Raw genomic sequence first — 13,884 nt, forward strand, 5'->3', positions numbered from 1 at the left:
AGGTGTGAAGATTGTGCACAGAGTGGAGGTGCTCCACCAATATCGTTTAAGTTACAGGGAGCCCATCTGTGCATTTTGTTTGCCAGTTTGTGTGAGCATGAGAGGAAAGAAGGAATTTGAAATCTCAGTAATTATTTGTTTATTCTTTACTTACTAATTTTCACTGCATTTTACAAGGATTATGGCACATTTAAAAACCGGGATTCCATGTTGAGATGGTGTCGGTGTCACTGCTGGTGAAATGGAGCCAGTTTGGCTTTGATCCAAATTAACTCCTGGTGTGTTCCAACACTGTTTATTTCTCAAACTGATCTATTATGCAAGTATGCTTTTCCCATGTTATTGTTTTTATTGTCACAGTATCTAGGATAAGCAGATGGTGAAACCTACATCCTCTCCTTTTATGGGTTGTTCATATAAGGAGGAGAAGAAAAGAGACAAACTTCCCAAAAAGTAGAAAAACAATACTGGGAAGTTTACAAAAATCAGAGGTAGATAAAAGCTGAAGATGTAGTGTACCTGTTCTCCCAAGTGAAACCTTTATCTGCTTCTTTCCATGAAATACAACCTGTGAGCCAACGCTGCCCTGGAAGTGCAATACTCTTCTCAAAATACTGAATTCTACAGCTTTATCAAGTCTCAGCACTTGATCCCCAAGCTCCAGGTTCAGTCAGTCCAGACACTGATGAGGGAGTTCCAGAACAGAAGCCAAGCCCTCCTGGCCCCATGAGCTCCCACTGGGGTGTGATGGGCTGCAGCCAGCACAGTACTGTCCTAAACCCTATGCTGGACCTTTTTATTTCCAAAAAGAGGAAAAGTAAAAAGAAGATAAATCTCTTTAGGGAAAACACCCTGTAGTTTAATTGAAATGGCAAATGCAAAGTTAAAAAAAATTAATTAAAAAAGCCCAACATCTGAAAGATCCAACAGTAGAATAAATAAATATACATACAGCAGTTTTCAAAATAGTAATATCTTAAAAACATACAGCAACTCTCAGAATATGTCTCAGAAAATGACAGACAATACTAAGAGTGACATTGTTTGAATATTTAGTATTTTAATTTAAGAACATGCACTTTGTCCTCTGTATTTATTTCAGGAAAATGTGGAGTCATGCTGTAAGCATGGGGTCATCTCTACTATTAGATTTCTCTTTTTACTGTTCCTTTGGGGAAAAAAAAAGTGTATGATTTTTGCTGTTCATTCTACTTTCTTCAATTACTGAGCAGAGCTGAGTCCTGTGTCCCAAGTGGGAGCAGATCACTACATGAAATCCTGAGGAGAATCCTCTGATGCCTTTCTGGGAGAATGGAAAGCTAAGCTGGATGTGTTGATTCTGACTCAACCTTTTAAGAAACTACTTCCTATTCAGATTTGGCAACAATCAATCAACATGCCTGCACTGAGGCTTTGTCTTCTCTTGATTGCCTCTCCACTGAGGTTCCTGTGAGTTCAGTGGGATGTTTGCTCCCAAGGGTTTTCCTTGAACTGCTAGGGAGCAGGACAGTCCTCCCTCCCTGCAGTTCTGCTGCTTTCTTTGACAGATGCATGACAGGCACAGCCCTGTGCTGCCAACAGCAGTTATTTCACTAAACTCCTGAGATCTAAACCACAAGTCAGTCCTCCAAATGTTAACAGGGAAGGTCTTGAAGTTTGCATCTTTTAGATGATGGCTCCTCCATCTTTAGTGCTTCTGAGCTACTGGAATCAGATTTGTCCTTCTCCAAGACGACAGTGATGCCAGACAGGAGGTACCCTCCACCTCCACTCATGGTCAGCTTGGGATGGCTGCGGTCTGGTAAAACCTTTAAAACAAACAAGCAACAACAAAACACACCCAAAACACACCCCACAGCCAGCACCTGTAAAAATCTGTTCTCTGTGTGCACATCATGCTGTGTAATTTCAGTCTACAGGATAGGATATGCATTTTTATCTCAGCCACAACAAAAAATAGCCACTTGGGAAATGTATTTATCTTAAAAGTATCTGCAGAGAAGAATCCAATTAATAAAAAAAAAATAGAAATCCATAATAATACAGGCTGCTGCCTTACTGGTTACTTCTTCATGGCACTGCCAGCAAAATTAAAAAGCCAAGGTTTAAGACCCAGAAAAGTGCCATGATGTGCTCAGGAAGTGAGGTTCTCTGCTAGAAACCAGAGCTGCTGCACAAGCCTGAAGGGATTCTGTGATATCCAGTTCTGTCCCTGTCACCCTTCTGCAGCCACCTTAGGGTCAGACACAGCACTGAGCCATCCCTTTCAGCCACATCACTCCTTTTTGTAAGGACTGTCCCTTCAGCTGTCTCTTCCTTGTCCTGTCACTGCAGGTCTCAGAGGTTTTACTGGTGTCCAGGACACTGCAGTGCTGTTCTCACTGCAGCTGGACACAGGACCCCTGGTCAGGCCCACCCTGTGTGGACTTGTAGGAATAATTTATTAACCCTTTCACTTTCCTACAAATATTTCAGCAAATGTTTAATAAAATGCAAGAAAGTGAAGTCTTTTCGTTGGAAATTGCTACAGTGAAGCATAAAAGCTCTTCAGAATACCAACACCTCTAGGGTAGAGCAAATGCCTGAGCTTACACATTGTTTCAGTCAGTCCAACCTCCCCCTACTTTCAGGGAATGTTTTGCTCCCCAGAATTCCCATGGTTTTGGCAGCCCTGTACTGCCATCCTTACCTGGTAGTTGCGTAGCCAGGTTTCAGACAGTTTCAGGTTGATGACTCCACCTCTTTCTCTCAACTTGGTGTAACATTCTAATAAAGGCTTAGAAAAACCAAAGAGGGGGTTACACAGCAGAATGGCACCAAGCTTGAACTGTAACAGCTGAAGTAATGTCCCGATTTACCTCTTTATATTGGCAGTAGACAACAAAAGGCCTCGAAGGAGCAACAAATTCCAATAAAGAAAGTAACAAGGGGGTGGGATGAAACTTGCTGGCTACAATTAAGCTGCAAGAAAAAAAGTTTCATGCACATTACTTTTCTGCTTCTGAAACCTACACCTCTACTGACATTTCCTCCTACTTAGCACAGCAATCAATTACAGTTTAGAAGTGTCTCATCAGCATGTTTTCATTGCTCTGACAACTCCCCAAATGTAAAAACAAATCATTACTTCCTACTGGTGTAATTAAGAGGCTGAAGCATTGTTCCCCAAAGTGCAGAATATTAAATGCATTGCAGGAGCACTCACTTCAGCTGTCGAGCTCCACAATAATTCTTACAACTTAAGAAATCTCATGTTGCTTGCTCTGCCCCAAGACCATTTTCCAAATACAATTTAAGTTCTGTGACTGCCAAATGTTGCTTAGAATGTAACCTCAGTCGTGACTCTTTAGACTGAGTAGTTTTCATTTAATAATTTTATATAAAAAAACATTTAAAGAGAGAACAAATCCTTAATAGTTATGACTGAAAATCTTTTAAAAAGAAACTGTGACCTTGACAACCTAAAGGTTTCATATTTTATTCTCCATCCTCATTTTAACATCACACAATAACGTGGATCTACAGATGTTTGAGATTCTCTACCATTATCTCCAGTTTTAATCCAAAAAACCACTGCTGAACTACATTCCAAGAAATGGTTGATAATTAGTTAATTACTTATTAAATTGTGCAGAAAGAATGGGCTAATTAAAGTCCTTCTTCACAGTGTACAGAAACTACTGAGATGCCCCATCAATTAACATTTGTTCTCCAGGGGAATGTGCAGCACTGGAGCAGAGTTAAACTTGGCTGCCAAAAGGGAGGTAAAATTGATGTTCAATTTTGTAAATACAATAGAGATAAGGAGATAAGATAATTCTTTTTTCATTGTTCCCACTTTGGTTGTTTGCCAGCCATGGCCTTGCAGACCATTTACTTCAAAGGCAAACCTCAAAAGCATCGTGCTCCATAATGAAGCAAGCAGGCTCATCCCATGCCTTGGAAGGCTTTGAATGCTGCACTGGCACTGCCAGGGGCTCTGCCAGACTCCAGGAAGGGAAGTGAGGGCTGAGAGCCTGGGGAAAATCAAATGCTGCTCTTTCATATGGCAGCACAGATTGCTGCCAGCAAGAAGCCTGGCCAGGCACAAAATTGATGCAGTGGGTGAGGGGGGAGGAGCAGGAGGTAGAGGAAGGGCAAAGGGAGGGAGATGGTCTAATTCCAAACACGTGGCATGTCTATGAACAAATTTCTGCTTTCACAGTGTCAGGAAAATGGAACAGTCTATCTCTAAAGTGATCTTTAAAAGAATACCAAATACCCCATGAATATCTTCCTTTTTCCCCCCAGTGGCCTAACATCATAAAACTAAACTCTCTTTAAAGGAATTGAACCAACAGATCCAGTACAATGTTTTACCACACAACAGCACAGAAGGTAGAAATGTAACTGAAATGGTATCTTCTACATTCAGTAATAAACATTGTTAAATTTGGGACCTAAAGATTTCTCCTAAAGTTGGTACCCAACTTCACCTAATGAACAACTTTTCTTTACTCTGCCAGTAAGTCCCAGTAACTCCCTACCTCCAATGTTAACCACCTTTTCCCCTGTCCTTTCCTTGTTTCTCTCTTGCAAAAGGACCCCAAAACCCTTATTTTCCCTGTCTGTTTCTACTCAGGTAGTGAGTTGCTAATTTGAAGCATTTCCTTATTCCATGGCAAGTTTTCTGTGGTTCCTGATCTCAAGGAGCAGTGGCTATAAAAGACAGGTGACAGAAGAAAGGGGATCAGGCTGAGCCTTCTGGGACAGTACTCTCAGGCACCATAAATTCTGCTTACTCTCATCCTGCTGGAGCCTTCCTAAAGCCAGGAATCACCCACCCTTCAGAAATGTCATTTGTTACAGCTTTCATGCATTACAGAGGATATGGAGGATAAAAGTGACTGAAAATGAATAAACAGGAGACAAATACTAAACAGGCCTCCTTGAACTCAATCAACAACTGAATGTAATATTTTACACAGAAGGAAATGACAAGTGAAGAAGTCAAGTATTAATTTTGCCCTTGCCAGATCACGGACAGACATTAATTGCAGAATTACAGTGATGGTGCAGCAGACAGCAGTGAAACCAAACCCCAACACTGCCACTATTCAGGCAGCTCAGTGGTCACAGCCACAGGCACTGCCAGACAGATATGCAGAGCTTTTCACAAACCTCCTTGACCCCTTAAGTGCTTCAGAGAACACAGAATGACCTGATTCTGCATGTTGATAAATTCTACCACTTAAACATGCTACATGAGGTATATGAATGAGCATCAGTTGAAATATTTCATAGTAATAAAACCCAAAAATTATATACAAGCATTTGAAAATAACCAGTAAATGTGCAGTAAAATTTCTCCAAGCAGAACAGCTTCATTTCCAGTGAATCAATATTCTTTGGAGGAAAAAAAATTAATATGAATGCTATTAAATTAACTAAATTAATGTTACCTGGTTACCTTGAATCACTTCAGCATCTGCTAAGAACACAGTGAAAAAGTCATACCCACTAAATGCTCTTACACTATCTTGGAGCTCAATTTCTAGGAATATATTGATTGTATTTGTTTTTGTGATATTAGAGCTTTGTGATAAATTGTTCCCCAGGAATAACTGATCATAGCTAAAGCAGGCAAAATAAAGATATATGGGGTTTTTTTCCCTGTGTAAAAAGGAAATGAGTTTCTAAAAACAAGCTAACAAAAAAAAAAAAAACCAAACAAAAAAACAACAACAACAAAAACCCAAAAAACCCAAACCAAAACAAAAAAAACCCAAACAAACCCAGAACAACAAATTTAGTTCCATTTTAATGAACTTAAAACCTCAGGTTCTACTTTGCCAATTAGAATCCCGTGATTTTTTTGGAAGTCATTTTGAATTAGATTCTACCTTGGACTCTGTTTTTCTTTGAATAGATTTTTTTTTTTTCATTTTTAATATTTGCTTGTATTTAATTGATTTTTAGATGATTTCAAGCCATTTAAATGAAAGAAAAGATCTTAACCAGTGCCTTTTGTGCCCCCAGTTCTCTGCTCCATCCCATGTGTCCCCCATGATCTGGGGTGTTTCACTGGGAGCACTAAACTGGGAATACCACTCCCGAACTATGACAGCTCTAAGCAGACTCACCCATCAGCATTCTTCTCTCTCAGCAAAGCAGCAGCTTCTTTCAGCTTTTTCCTTCTCTCCCACTGTTTCATTTGCTTTTCGCGAACCTTTGAACAACAAAACAAACAGTTGGCAATTTAACTGGTAATTATTTATTAAAGCATTATTGCCTGCACTGCATTTTCATTGTTTGAATCTTAATCTAAGACAAAAGACAACTTCCAGAGTTCCATTTTCAACACCTGACTAAGCTGAATTTCAGCAGGGCTGATTCAGACAGCAGAATTTTATGTCCACAGACGTGGTGAAACTTGAACAGCCACAAAAATATTCTTACATTTTCTTTATTTTCTTTTTCCACGTTCCCTTTAAATTCTATATCTGCAGCGTTAATGTCCATCGTGTCTTGCTCTTCTGTTGGATTGATCTCCATAGGTGCTTCAGTAGCAGGTTCCTCCTCTGTTTCCTGCAGGGAAGTCTGTTTCTCCTCACTCAAACCATTGCTCTCCTCTTCCACCAGTGCATTCTCCTCAGGGTCTGCAGGCAGAGTCTCTGTAGTGAATGTCCCAGACAGGAGACTCTGCACTTTGCTGAGAGGAAATTCGTGAAGATTATCAAAAAAAGGTTTGGGAAATCCAAAACAACTGGTGGCAGCTCTAACTGGTCCCCCTCCTGGGTACATCTGAATGATGGATCCATAGCCTGTGAGAGGGAAAGAATCAAAACATATTGGAAAGCCAGAATTCCTAAAATTTTAAAATTCTTTCTAAAATGCTTAAATGGAAGGTCCATTTAAGAAAAAGAAATTGCCTGCTTCTAATCAAACCATCAAATTTAGCAAACTATGGAAATATACCTCAAAGTAGAAAACCTTTATTGAAAGGACAATTATTACTGAAATGCAAAAGGACAAGGCAACTCATGGAATATCTGTGTATGAGGATTGGCTTAGAACATATAGGCAGTGACAAATAGCTAGAAAATGCTAATTTAATAAATAATCAAGACAAAATTTATACAGTTTCCATTCCTTATTTATGGAGTTGCTTGGATAAACCCCAAAAGTTAATTTAAAAAGCTTTATTAGGCAAAGAATTTCTTCAATATCCAGGCCCTAAAGGAAGAGCTGTGAGATGTTAAACACAGAAAGTAACTTTTCAATAGTTAACTGAAATTGTATCTTATTTACTTCGAGAGGGAGCCCTATGGCCAAAAATTGCTGAAACAAAACCAATCCAGTAGCACTGCCTGTGTACTTCCCAGACAACAGACAGCACATTTGTGTGCACATCACATCACTTCTTGCCTTTCCAGGCTTCTGGAATATAACTGTCACCTCTACCTGGTGTCTTAGAATAATGAAACTGATTAACTGAGTTTTAGAAACAGACCAGGAGTCAAATTCTCCTAGAATATGCTCAAGGAAATGTCACATACTTTCAAAACACAGGTTTTGCACAACACACACTAAATCTGTTGCAGTGAACAAGAGCAACATTTCCAGTGCTGTCAGAATTCCAGTGGCACTATTCCTGTTTTCTGCCATTCACTGTCCTGGACTTGCAGGTGTCAGGAAAGAATCTCCATACAAGCTCCTTACAGCTTTTTCTGAACTCAGTGTCATTATGCTAAGAGAGGAACTAAAACAGATCAATGTACAAGGCTGTCCAGTTAATAAAAGTTAATTATATAAACCATTATATAAAATTTAATTCTCCATTTTTTACGTTTTTTTAAGTACTGAAAAATAAATCCAACTGATGCAAAAACTTTCCCTAGTGGAAAAATCAGGTTTTTCCTTGAATCCTGGAGGTGGTAAGAGCAGATTTGAAAAGCTGAGGGAGTATTTTGCAGTGCTGTCTTTCAGCAGTGCCCCACAGGTGTGTGTTTCCATCCCCTTGGTGTGTGCATGACTGAGGTGCAGCTCACCCCCCATTCTCTCCATCACAGCCCCCAGCACCAGGCCTGCACATGTTTCCATAACAATCATCTTGTTGCCAGCGTGGATGTTTCCCAAAGTCAGCATCTGAGCCAGGGTGTCGTATCTCAGGTGGCTGGAACACAAGAGGAGTTTAACAAACATCAGTTTGCTTATAGATACTGCCTACTAGCCCAGGAGCCTGCCAAAAAACAGCTGGATTACAGGTAGATTCAGAAAAAGCATGAGTGACCTTCAGAGTTTCCACACAGAAACTTATAATTAAACATCTGATAATGAAGAACTAGAACTGGAGCCAACAAGAAATCAGCCAGGAAAAGCAAAAAGCACAGTTGGGTGCACATATCAAAATGGATATCTTGTGCTGTGTCAGTCAAACAAAGTATTTTTTTAACCTTTTGTTTGTTTTTTCTCTGGCATGTCAGCTTTGTAAAGATCAAATGGTATGAATGCATTTCCTGATCCAATAATGAATTCCTTGTGGCTTTCACCCGCTTTGCAGGAGCCAGTACCACCTGCAACCCAGGACCAAAACCCAACACATGCACTGAAGAGACTTAGTGATAGCTACACAAATTACAACTAATTTTTAATAGTAAAAAGCAGCCCAGTGACCAAGATGGTAGAATGAGAAGGAAAAAAGGTTTGAGAAGCCTGAAGTAATATATATTTGAAGATTTTAAATCTCAACATCTTAAATCTACTGTTTCTACATTTAAAAAAATGTATCAGTCCAACTTTAATATCTGTAACAATGTATTTCTTGGGCTAGGTGAGTAAAAGTGAAACAGGGCTGGGTCTCTGTAGTCATGGCCCCCTCTGAACACCAACCCCAATGTTACCCACAGGTTTTTAAACTCTGGAGACTTCTGAGGGACGGTTTTGAATCCTTCACAGGTTTAAGACAACAATTCTTGTCTGTGGTAAGTGGCTAGTTATCACTGAGCCAGAAAACAGAGATGCTTGGCCACCAGCCAAAGCAGGTAAGAGGTTTGAAAATCAAAGAACTTCTGTCTGTATGGGTAATCAGCAAGGTGGTGTTGATAGGGAAATGGTAAATTCTGGTGCTGCATGTAAGAGTTCTCCTGTTTGCTGCAATATTGATTCATTTTCTGTATCACATTATCTTTCATTAAATTGTAATCTTCACATTCACGGGAAAGAAAAGAGAAGAAAGGTGAGTATTGTATACTTTGGTATACTGCAGGTAATTAAAAAGTATTAAAGGATCTTTCTCTTATCATTTGAAAAAAGGAACAAAATGAAAACTCACTTAATTTTTCCAGGTTCCCTTGCATAATACATGGTGGAAAGGATGCGAGTGGAAGGTTTCACAATTGTAATAACTGCCTCATATCTGCAAAAAAACCATAGTAATGGTCTTATTTTAATCTCAACAATTTAGGGAATTACCACATATTTTTCACATTTTAAAATTCACTTACTTTTTTTTCTTCTTCTTTATGTATTTATCTTGAGCAAATTCTGTTTTGTCTCTGAATGTTGTACTGTTCTCTATTAACTGTTGAACTATTTCCTTGGAAAAGACAATTCATTTTTGTTACAGCTAGCATTTATTTCTCATTCATTTCATAGACAGTATTTTTTAAACAAATGCTGAAAACATTTTCTCCCAGTAGAGGCACGTACACCATGAACTTCTCCTGACACTAATGGCAAAGTCAATCTCTGTTAACCAACAGGACCAGTGAGACATTACACTGACTATGTGCAGGAATTTAATCACATAGTTCTGCATAAAAATAGGACTGAAATTGTTTATCCCATAATATTCAGTAAGATTTCATTTAACCCAACTCCCTCTTTGGGTCTCTGATTCCAGCATCTCTGAGGTATCTTTTTTTCCTGTTTCATGTAGTTCCTCCCCTCTGCTCTGGTTAATCACCAGACATCTCACTCCAGTAATTTTTTCAGTCTCATAAATTTTGCCACACTACTGTACAAACTCCTTGCACAATATCCTTAGCATTTATTACTTCCTGCAATATTCCTCCTGACTTTTTCCTTCTCTAGCTCACAGGTCTTCCCAGAATTCCAGCTTTGGTTTCTTGATCTCCGTGTTCTAATCTCCACCCTTTGCCAACCCCACTCTTTCTCATGCTTTCAGATTCCAGCTGGAGGGATCATTAGGACTTCCAGCAAAACCAAACCAATCCAACAGGACTTTCCTTGATCAGGGCTTGTCTCCATGCCAGCAACACAAGAACAAAAATGCTGCTATTTTGGGTTCTGTGATCCAAGTAGTTTAGCTGCTAAAATTATGGGTTCTATTAAACATGGAGGGGACAAATGACAAAAGGAGTATTTTCAATCCGGACACTGCAGCTTCCCTTGTGCTTTAAAAACCTGCTCAGAAAACAGTGTGGTGCAAGTACTCCTCACTTCCTATTGCTGCTTTTCAGGCCATTATTCCTTTGTGTTATTTGTGATTTGAAACTGAATCTCTTACTTTTTTTTTGCTTTATTCTAGGAAAAAAAAATAAATTCAATGCTTGGGTTGTTTTGTAGGATTTTTATGTTCCAGTAAAATTTACAGTGAGGAAACAGGGAAGAATCCTGCATCACCTAGACACACCATTCACAAACAGGAATTCAGATTTTAACAGATATTTAGGGAGGAATAATATCTACTGCCGCTACTGTAGCACAAAATGAATATTCAGTTACAGTCCAGAAAGCAGAGTTAATAAAAGCACAGCACAGGCATGCCTGAGGACACACAGGAAAGTCAGAGGGACCTTCTGCCATTGACAGGGACAAAACCCATCAAAGCTTTAACAACGAGTAACACAAGCATGGAAACAGAAGAACCATTCCAAACTCCCTGGACCAGCATGCAAAAGCAGAAAAACTGCTCCAAAGACCAAGATGGAAACAGCAGATGAACCTGATGCAAGCATGAGCAAATTCTTTTTCTTATTAGAAAGGGTAAACCAAAGACAAGAGAGGATTTTGCCTGACAGCATCTGCAGAAGAGAACTGGCTGCAATGCTTTAGTAACAATTTAGGATGGCTTAAAGATCCCTTACTTTATGAAAGGTGCAGGCTTAAATACCAACCCCTTTTCTAACAGAACAGAACTGATCTCTTGGGAATACTCTTAGTTTTCCAGGTACAGATAAAGCACCAGCATCACCAGCATCTGGCAGGCACCACCTACAGGCACAGTAGTGCTACATTTGTTACACAGTGTTACTTGTTAAGACTTCATTGTTTGGCCATAATCTTTTCCTACACCTTTGATAGTTGAATTATTGCACAATTTTAATACCTCTGTAATACAGAAACAGTATTTAGAACCTTATACACAAGCAAAACTAAATGGTCACTATGTGAGCGGTACTTTTTTATCTGCTATGATTTCTGATGCCATAAAAATTTATTCTTTACCCTCCTGGGCCAAAGTTGCCAACCTTACATAAAGTTTTCTTTGAAAACAGCCTTAGCATTTTTGTAAAACCAAAAAACACAACTTGACCAGAAAAACAAAGAAAAAGCACTGAAATCTATGCACAGATAAAAAGAATATCCTTTTTCAAAGACTAAAATATAACCATCAAGGTAGCACAGAAATGACACCAAAACCTTATTTTTACCTGTCCTTTAATACCCTTGTCCTTCAAAGCCTTTATGTCATCATGAGTCAGTTTTTGAGACTTCCCATCGTCAACTATGTTACGATTATCTGTCCCTGCTTCCTTTGTTTCTAAAGGAAAAGGATATAGATTTGTAAAATCTAGCTCCATATAAGTGGGAGAAACACATGATTTTAGTGTCACAGAAAGCAGATTTCTTGTGGTTAAACACACATTTTTCATGGCCTTGCAAAGTACAGCCTAAGCAGGGAAATGTAATATGTCAGGTAAAACTCAATGTAAATAAAATCACCCGACTAAGGTTCAAATTTTCTCCCACATGAAAAAGATTATTTGTTACAGGACTAGTGAAACCACTGATCAAGACAAAACCATGCATTTTTATGAGAGAAAGATTATCAAGAGAATGAAGTTAACAAAAGATTAATAGAAAGCTTTCCCAATTTCTTCAGTGTCATCAAAGAAACAAATTAATTTGAAATTGTTTTTCCAGCTGCCAATCCTCTGGGATACCTGTGGTAGTCTCTTCCACCTCTTGCTTTGGCTGGAGGTTTCCACCACTGGTTACTTCAAACGTAGTCCCATAAATATGTCCGATGGCATTATCCAGGTAGAACCACTGCTTCTCAAAAATTATTTTTCTGAAATACAGAGAAGTGAATGATACTTCGTTACTTTTAGTATGTCTGAAACCCACTACAGTTGAGCTTAAACTATAGCTTTATATATGAGATTTTCATCCATATCTCCGAAGAAAAGCAAGATAAACATAAAGAGAGAAAATAACCAAAAAACCCACATTAAACTGAAACTGGTCAGGAAAAGAACAAAGAACTCAAATAGACCATAGAGGAGGAACTTCTTTTTTCAGTTCAAAAGAATTTTCACATGACAGACAAAACAAGGCAATGGCACTTGTCAGCATCATTTTTTGACAGAGAAAGTCAGAAATATATTAAATCCAAGCTGGGTCATGCAGAGGAGCAGCAAAAAGATGAGCATGGTCCTGTATTTTGGAAAACTCCTCTGAAATAACATTTGCCAAAAGACTAGGAAGAAAACAGACAGCAGAGTGTTTCTTGTAATCCTGGAAATGTTTAATAAAAAAAAAAAAAAAATTAAAAGTTACCATCCCTTTCATTTTGATTGCACACAGGCAGGTGTGCACTTTTTCTTTCTTCACTAAAAAGAGGATCCACAAAGCCTTTAACTTTCAGACTTTGCTAGCCCTGGAAATACCAATTTGGCAAATTAAACAAGTATCAGGATCTACACCATGTTCGCATTCAAACCAAAACCTGATAATATGAGCCCTAACTATGCAAATTATACTTATCACTAATTCTGAACTACACCATTTTCAAACCAGTCTCATTCAAGCATAGCACCTTTAAATCTCCATCCTACTGAATCAGATATCTGGCCACGTTACCCAACACTGACTTCTACACATGGGTCTACAAAATTGTCTGCTGCCAGGGGAAGAGCCCGGGCTGTGTCCAGCGATCTCAGCATTCCCTCTTGGGCTGCGGGCGCTTTCTTGCCATGCCAGCTGGGAGAAAGAAATGGGAGAGCTTTCCTGGCACCCTCTCCAAAGCAGCAATTCCCGGAGCGGAGTGCCAGCGCCCTCCCACACACCACCTCTGCCGCTCGGGGCAATTAACAATCCCTATTAGCACTGCACAGCGCTGCGCGCCACGGCCAGCCCAGCGTGACGGCCAGCACACGCTCCCCTTCAACCGGCACCGTCTGACACCGGCAGCGCAAAACACCCTCAAATCTCTTTCAAAGTCTTATCAGAAATGCGGCCAGGACACCTTCCGGGTTTAAGGGTGGTTTTTTTTTGCCATAGGAACCGAGACAACACTGAAGCCTTTCCGCCGCCTGTCACCATCCTCGCCAGGCCGCTATTCCTGCGGGCACAGCCGCGGGCCACGCCGGGGGACCGGCACCGGGACCGGGACCCCGCTCCCTCCGGCGGGGCCCGCCACAGCCGCAGCGAGGGTGGCGAGCACGGAAGGCGCAAACCCGGGCCGAGGCGCGGCGCTCACCTGCGGCGCAGCACCGACACCGCCTTGAAGACCTCGTCCCGCTTGAGCACGGCGCAGTCGCCCTCACGGATGCGCGCGCTCGGGCCGCCCTCCATGGCCGCCGCCGCCGCTCGCGCCGGGCCCCGCGCAGGCGCCCAGCCCGCAGGGGCGGGGCCCAGCCCGCCGCGCCTGCGCAG

The 13,884-nt window shown here is 40.4% G+C and overlaps 1 protein-coding gene across 5 annotated transcripts; it reads right to left on the minus strand.

Annotated features, from left to right (window-relative positions):
• Positions 1-130: 130 nt before the first annotated feature.
• Positions 131-13,852, minus strand: TRMT6 (tRNA methyltransferase 6 non-catalytic subunit). 5 transcript variants are annotated; one of them, XM_056488839.1, is made up of 11 exons: positions 13,709-13,852; positions 12,171-12,298; positions 11,658-11,767; positions 9,486-9,577; positions 9,314-9,397; positions 8,031-8,155; positions 6,439-6,803; positions 6,123-6,208; positions 2,859-2,961; positions 2,690-2,776; positions 131-1,808 (listed from the first exon to the last, which is right to left on the minus strand). In XM_056488839.1, exons 1-11 carry the CDS (start codon positions 13,801-13,803, stop codon positions 1,635-1,637), a joined length of 1,449 nt encoding a protein of 482 aa, XP_056344814.1. In that variant the 5' UTR covers positions 13,804-13,852; the 3' UTR covers positions 131-1,634. The 5 variants fall into 5 exon arrangements, with proteins under 5 accessions (XP_056344814.1, XP_056344816.1, XP_056344817.1 ...); XM_056488841.1 differs by lacking the exon at positions 13,709-13,852 and adding an exon at positions 13,046-13,186 and having other exon boundaries at positions 132-1,808; XM_056488840.1 differs by lacking the exon at positions 131-1,808 and adding an exon at positions 1,832-2,417.
• Between the last annotated feature and the right edge of the window lie 32 nt (positions 13,853-13,884).

Source organism: Oenanthe melanoleuca, chromosome 3 (assembly GCF_029582105.1).
Source record: "Oenanthe melanoleuca isolate GR-GAL-2019-014 chromosome 3, OMel1.0, whole genome shotgun sequence".
In the NCBI taxonomy this organism is placed as follows: domain Eukaryota; kingdom Metazoa; phylum Chordata; class Aves; order Passeriformes; family Muscicapidae; genus Oenanthe; species Oenanthe melanoleuca.